Source organism: Montipora foliosa, chromosome 3 (assembly GCF_036669935.1).
Source record: "Montipora foliosa isolate CH-2021 chromosome 3, ASM3666993v2, whole genome shotgun sequence".
NCBI classification, from domain to species: Eukaryota; Metazoa; Cnidaria; class Anthozoa; order Scleractinia; family Acroporidae; genus Montipora; species Montipora foliosa.
Window position 1 is genome coordinate 13,315,059 of NC_090871.1, and position 7,500 is coordinate 13,322,558.

Sequence of the window (7,500 nt, forward strand, 5' to 3'; positions counted from 1 at the left end):
GATAAACTTCGAAAAATCTTTGGAAGTCTGTGGGTCAACTCGGGAAAAGTTCGGAAGGCTTTGGATGCTTTATGGTCGCCTTTCGAAGTCTGTTAATTTCGGAAAACTTTGTGTCAACTTCGGAAAGAAAAGTAATTGGTACTCCTGGAGAGTACAATTTGGGATTAATTGTACTCCTCTCGTCCAATCAGAATCCAGTAATTTTGTTGAGTGTACTATAAGAAAGGAAATGACACTAATCAGCAAGTATAAAAGGACTGTTGTTGAATGTGAAAAAAGTGAAAATGTTGGGTCTTGAATCATAACTTCAAAAATTTGCATCATTGTTCTTCCCACCATTATACACTATTCCACTCTACTATTTCACTCAAGAATTACAAAGAATTTAGTTTTGCAGAAATGTAGGGCATCAACATCCAATATTATTAGAAATGCTTCATTTTGCCACATGGGACACGGATATTTTTAGAGTTTACTGATTTAATGTATCACAATGCCTGTAAAGGAATAGTTGTAACAGTAATGTTGTTATATAGCCGAGTTTTTCCCCCAGCAACGCACACTCTCATTGGTTACTTCGAGGTCACATGACACCTAACAATAAAACTGTTTCCTGCCAAAAGTCTCTGAGAAGGCAACAGTGCAAAATCTATGTCGTCAGAGGGTAACAGTGCACTGATACCGCGAATGTGGACTGACGACCGCCATTGCTGTTGATCGTTTTTCTTTTTGTGCTATGAATTGTAACAACTCACTTTTAATGACTGTTCCCTCGAGAAACAGTTCATTGGATGTTGATGCCCTACATTTCTGCAAAACTAAATTCTTTGTAATTCTTGAGTGAAATAGTAGAGTGGAATAGTGTATAATGGTGGGAAGAACAATGATGCAAATTTTTGAAGTTATGATTCAAGACCCAACATTTTCACTTTTTCACATTCAACAACAGTCCTTTTTATACTTGCTGATTAGTGTCATTTCCTTCTTATAGTACACTCAACAAAATTACTGGATTCTGATTGGACGAGAGGAGTACAATTAATCCCAAATTGTACTCTCCAGGAGTACCAATTACTTTTCTTTCCGAAGTTGACACAAAGTTTTCCGAAATTAACAGACTTCGAAAGGCGACCATAAAGCATCCAAAGCCTTCCGAACTTTTCCGAAGTTGACCCACAGACTTCCAAAGATTTTTCGAAGTTTATCTGAAGATGTCAGAAGATTTCCGAAGTTTACCCGAAGAATTTAGAAGGTGTCTGAGGTTCAACCGATGTCTTTGGAGGATTTCCGACGTTGCACCAAAGGTTTCTGAAGTAAACACGAACGGAGATATAAATTATACAAAGCACACTGTTACTCACTGATTAGTTGATCGTAATTTTGTTGAGTATACTATCAATAAAAAATCGTTCAACCTTGTACTATTTGTGATTTTGAAAGTTCTCAAATTGCATGAGCCTTTAGTGAGTGCAATTTGAGAACTTTCAAAATTACTCGTACCTATTAACCCATTGACTCCCAGGGGTTCCCCATTGACGAGTAAATTCGTCTGGCATTAGACAGAGTAAAATACTAAGTCGCATAGTTTTTTTCTGTTAGTGCTTAACCCATTGACTCCCAGGGGTTCCCCATTGATGAGTAACATTGTCTGGCATTAGACAGAGTGAAATAAAGTCTGGCCGGTTTCGGCCGGTTTGGACATCAAAGGGTTTATTAATCACGAATTGTACTTGACGTTGTGCAATTTCCTGTACAAACCTTTCACTGTTAAGGGGTTTTCCACTGACTCTTAGAAGGTGTTTACAAGGTGTAACTTTGTGGTAAAAGGCCATTTTTGTCACAGTTTAAAGGAGCATGTGTGGAGTCAAACATCCAAGCTTCCAAGTAATGGAGGTGTTGATGGATCCACTGGTACCAATAAATTTGTATGGTTCCTTTCAAGTACTGCTATGTGGTACCCCTTTAAACATGCACCAAACTGGTATTTCATTTGTGAAATGTATACATGTACAATCGATGCATGTGTTATGAAATGAATAGACTGAGCAGTTTGCTGTGGAACAGGATCCTGTAGGTTTGGCAAGAATATGACTTTGTGTCAAAATTCTCTTGATGGGCTTGTTAATTAACCCCTTGGATGTATGGAAGGACAGCAAAACTCAGTCCTCATCTTTGAGCAAGTGACGAGAAGGAACAACTGGTCTTAGACAGTTGCAGGGAGATGATGTTGGGTAGCCATTAATCCATTAATCCATTAAGTGATGGTAACTTGTCGCTTCTTAGCTTTAGAATCACTCCAAGAAAGAACTTAGACACTTAACCCTCAGGACCAGACTTTTCTTGGCAAGTAATTAAATTATGATCTGGCGAGAATCAAATGCATGGTATGCAGGGGTTTATGGTGAACACTTCCTTTACATTTTCCCAAGTGTCCTAAAAAAATTAAAATTGTGAAAAGGCAACCATATATGTTTTAGATCATATAGATCAATAATGATGAAGATGGTACAGTGTAGCAGGATTCTTTATTCTTCAAACCAGAGTACAGCTTCAAACCTTGTTTCTTACAGAATATTACCACTTTTTTGAATTCATTAAAAGTTAAATGTTCTCTTCTAGGATCAAAACAGAAATGGTGTCAAAGAACAGCAACAGGAGCTTATCACACAGAATGTCCCTATGCAGCTTACGCTCGAGCAACAAATGTACCTTAAACAACATGCTATTAATGTACAGCCACTGCTATCAGGTTAGTGATGGATGTCCTTTAAATCTCTAAAATACAAAGCAATGTATGACGTTCTTTCTCAAATTGAAGATTACTTTCTCTGCACAGTTTTAAACCGCGCAAAAATATCCCTGGATTGGTAAGCATCACCAATAGGAAACCCGAGTATCTGAAGATGCGCAGAACGTATGCGCAATAACAATAGTAGGCACCGCCCTTAAGTCAATCACATTATACGTTACTAGAGCTGCTACATCACCTTTTGCCACCCAAGAATTTGTCACTTTTCGATGGCTAAAACCTCGATTATATCAAAGCCAAAAGGCTTAATTAAGGGGAACCTCCACTTCAACAAAAAAATAACTTTAAATCACATGAGATAACTGTTGCAGTCAAGTCGATCTAAAATATTTTGAAAGAAAGCGTTTGTATCGGAAAGATAAAAAGTTTTAGAATCGCCTATTTGCGGGCGCCGCCATCTTGAATAATTGTGACATGTTACGGTTGCCCTTTTGTTATTAGACAAAAGAGCAGACAAAAGCTCTTTGTGTCAGACGCTGGTTTTCACTAGCGATGAAGTCGGAGTCAACTTTGAGCGTTACGATCGAGTGAAATCAAACAACGGAGTCGTAAACAATTCTTCCTATTCCACTTGCGACTCCGTCCCGTACGATAAAGCGGAAGCGGAAGAAGTAATCAAACACACTGCTCCTTCTCAGGTCTAGCAAAGTCACCATTTTTACAGCTCTGCTCTGTTTACCTCCAAGGGCGAAGGCGTAGACGTCACAGAGAATCTTCGAGGGGCCTGAGAACGAACTTGTGATTGGTTAATCTTCGGATTCCGCCTCCGACTCCGATGATTGCAAGCGACGGAGTCGCAAGCGGAATCGGAAAAATATGGAAACGTTCGGATCCTTGCAAACTCCGATTCCGACGAGCTTACGACCGAGTGCGACTTTCTCATTGCCGGGGAAAACCAGCCTTTTGGGATGGGTTAGTTCTTCCTTTTGAACTCGGTTTGTGCATAGCAAGACGCCTTCTGCAAAGAACTTCGTTTTTGTAATGAGGCAAGATGTAAAAAGCTAGCATCAGCAAAGATTTCCCTGTGGCGTTCAATTTATTTTCATCTGTTATTAAGAATTTTCAGAAGCGCACTGCTGACAGCGTTGTTTAAAGAATTGTTGGCAAATGAATTTATTATAAAGGTTTTATCGATTAATCATGATAAAAGAGTATAAAATGCTTTAATTTGAATAAAAAAATGTTTTTTTAGAATTCAACGTAAAATTTACGTTGCTCTTGACGCAACGACCGCTATATTGCTGTACCGGAAGAATCGATCGGGAGATCGACGATTTTACAAGTGTGGTCAATATATATACGCCTTATTTATGGAGACAAGGCTGTCGTGACTTTGTGCGATACAACCGTTTTCCTTTTCTTGTGTAAGTTCAGTGTAATCGCAGTTCTCAAGAAAGTACGGAAGACCAGGCGCAAATTCTTCTCAGGAGTCTGGATGACTCGTTTGGAAGGACAGGCCAAGACAAACATTGTGGTGAGTGTCTTGATTTGTCCATCTAAACGAGTTACTAAGGCCCCGCGCGAAGAATTAGCGCTTAGTCTCCCTATCTTTTCCTATAAGGCGTATAAGCACAAGAACACGACCAACATAATAAAAGTGGCAAGGCTTTGTATGCTACAAAGGTTACCATCAGTCTCGTTCAGTTGCCATGCAGAGGTCAGGACACTGAGCCCGTACTTCGAGTTGCTGTCTGAAAGACGTCTAGTGACACCGCTATTGTTTTCATAAAAGAAGAAGCATAGGCATGATTAACTAGGGACCTGCAAGGAAATCTTGCCCACTCGCCATATCGATACGTCGAAACGGACTGTTCACGCTAGACGGGCGATGTGAAGTCTCTATAATGGTACAATACTCAAAGTGGGGTAAGATCAACGCTTGATAGATTTGGAGAGCAGTGCGCTCTGAGATGTATGGTCTTATACGTTTAAGGGCGACTATAGCTGAAGATATCCTCTTGCTAAGATCACCTATATGATTAGACCATGACAGATGTTCGTCAATTATCACGCCTAGTGATTTAGCTTCTTTAACTTTAGTGATTAATTTAGCATCAATCTCAATGTTTATCTGATTGTCAGAGAATGAATGTAAACGTTGGTTTGACCCAATAACCATAAATTCGGTCTTCGCAACATTCAAACTCAGTTTGTTGGAAATGAGCCATAGATTAAGACTTCGTAACTCTGAATTTAAACCGTTTTAAAGATCAGTCAATGTGCTGGCAGCAAAGGTTATGATAGCATCATCAGCAAACATCCTTGGGGAGGTCAACCTAAGGCAATTTGGCAGATCATTAATATAAACTAGGAATAAGAGTGGTCCAAGGATGCTACCCTGTGGGATGCCACAAGAAACCGGTGCAGCATTAGACAACTGGCCAGCAAGACTACATCTCTGACTTTGGCGGAAAAGATAAGACTCAAACCACTTAACACCGATTGTGTCAGCACCATATGTACGGAGCTTCCGTAAGAAAATATTGTGATCAATGGTGTCAAAGGCCTTTTTAAGATCGATATTAACCGACCAGCTCAGTGTTTGCAGCACAACCAGCGCAGTAAGAGCACTGTGTGAAGATCGAAATCCAGATTGAAAGTTGCTCAGTGGTTGTTAGCGTTAAGATACTCACTAAGTTGATCACAAGCACATTTTTCAAATATTTTGGCAACGGTCGGTATGACGGATATCCTCGGTTTTCAGATGACGTCACGGCCGCCATGTTGGAGCCCCTAAACAAAGAAAGGGCGGCCATGTTGGAGCCCCGACCAAATCCTCCGGGAATTTAACTCTATTATTATGCTAACGTTTTCTTTTGTTTTCGTTGAAAAACATGGATGTTGATCACGTGAGTGAAAACCGACAATTGGTCGATGATTGTAAGAAGCGAGGCGAACTGATGCTAACTCTTGCAAAAGACACAGTCGTTACACGAGTCATCTATTAACGAGGCTAGGTCTGTTCGTCTGATGCCTTTTTTAAAGTTGCTGATTGTAGGTACTGATCTTAGCTCCCGGTTAATTTTGGACCAAAGAAGTGGTCCAAAATGCTTGAGAGAGTGTTTGCCATATTTTGTAGTGTTGAAGTTTTCCTGTCTGAAGTCGGCGTTTCTGAGATCATAGTTTGTATGACTAGTGTTGAATAGTTCAGTTACTGAGCTTGGCAACATGCCGTGCTTTATTTTGAACATGAAAATGAGGCCTCCGATTGTAAAGTGTTGTCATTTTTGCTCTTCATAGGAGGTCATCGTATGATGCGGACCAGTCATTGTAGACTGTGCGTAAGCCCCTTTAGGTTAGTAAGATATTTATTATATCTCTGAGGTTAACCGGCGCGTGGGCAAGGAAACTAGTCAAAGTGAAGAGGAAGGTTCAACTGCCACAAAGAATGCCGTGCCAAAATCCCAAAAATTAAAGCTTCTTGGCTGTTAAGTTTGAAATAGTTGCTTGCAAGATTCAAACAGTTTTCAGTACAAGTTTATGCAACAGAAATGACATGAAAAACTCGCTAGATGATGTTTTGTCGAAATTTTAAATTTAGCGGGCTGTACAGCGGGCCGTACTGTAGAATACGGCCCGCTAATTTAGCCAATTACAGCGCGCGTACTATCTGAGAGATATAATAAAATGCTTTACCAACTAAGCTATGAAGCCACAGACTTCGTAGCTCAGTTGCTAGACGGCATTGCACCGGCATCGCAGGGGTCATGGTTTCCAATCCAGTTGAAGCCACCTGAAATTTTCAGGTGTCTATAAAGTGATAATCGCGGAAATTGTTCAGATAAGTGCGAGAATTGCTTCTATCCTTCCTCCTTTCTTTTTTGTTTTCCCCAAATGTGGACTGTTTACTTACTACCAATAGGCCGAACATTCTTACCAAAAATACCATCTGAATAGTAGGCGCTCCAGTGCTTAGCTCTTGCAAAGTTGCACTCGACGCGCCTCCAACCTTCGTCTTAATCAATCATAGCGTTATTTCTTTTCAACTATGTTTTCCAAACTATGTAAGTCCAACCTTATTTTGGAGGATCCATTCTGGTCCTAACCCTAATGAGAGCCGTTTTCAAGCATGACACTCATTTGAGAAGAACTCAAATTCACCGAAAATAGTATCAATTTCTTTTACTATTATAATAATAATACATTTCATTATGTCAATTATTATTATTTCTGGTTTCTATTTCTGCCACCAAGAAACTTTTAATCTGTGAAAGGAAAACCTGTAACTCTGGGGTTTTCGTTTTCTCTCTGAATAGATTATCCTTCATGAAGTCTATTGGTGATTTTAATTGATGTTATACTTCTAGCTAGACAATTGCTCAAATCGCGCTCTAAGACCGCTAACTTTGTCCGTCGTCGTTACAGGAGGCGTGGCTTCCTTGTTCCAATCGTTTTTCTCTCGTGTTCTGCGAAGGCCCTCAGTGGCTGTTCGAACAAGGCTGTTGCTATGAGGTAGCGGTCCTGTTGTTTTACGGCTCAACGTTAACCACTCTTCTGTTATGTCCAGAGGTGATTTACCGCGTAATCTGGGTCTTTTCCGTCCGCGAACACCTGGTCGCTCGGCTCTTCTCTTTGTGGCACATGTAAGCTGTGGTGAGTATGCGTCTAAATAAAACACATTTTTAAATTACATTTATGCTAAACGAATATTACGATGGTTACGTTATAGAGGAGCGGGGAAGAGATTTTTG

General features: G+C 40.1%; 1 protein-coding gene across 1 annotated transcript in view; it reads right to left on the bottom strand.

The window, feature by feature from the left end:
• Positions 1–7,024: 7,024 nt before the first annotated feature.
• The window catches only part of LOC137994507 (uncharacterized), a 7,102-nt gene continuing 6,626 nt past the window's right edge, over positions 7,025–7,500 (bottom strand). Inside the window, exon 4 of the mRNA XM_068840090.1 lies at positions 7,025–7,414. Coding sequence (XP_068696191.1) covers positions 7,113–7,414 — 302 coding nt within the window. The 3' untranslated portion in view covers positions 7,025–7,112. The remainder of the gene's footprint in view (positions 7,415–7,500) is intronic.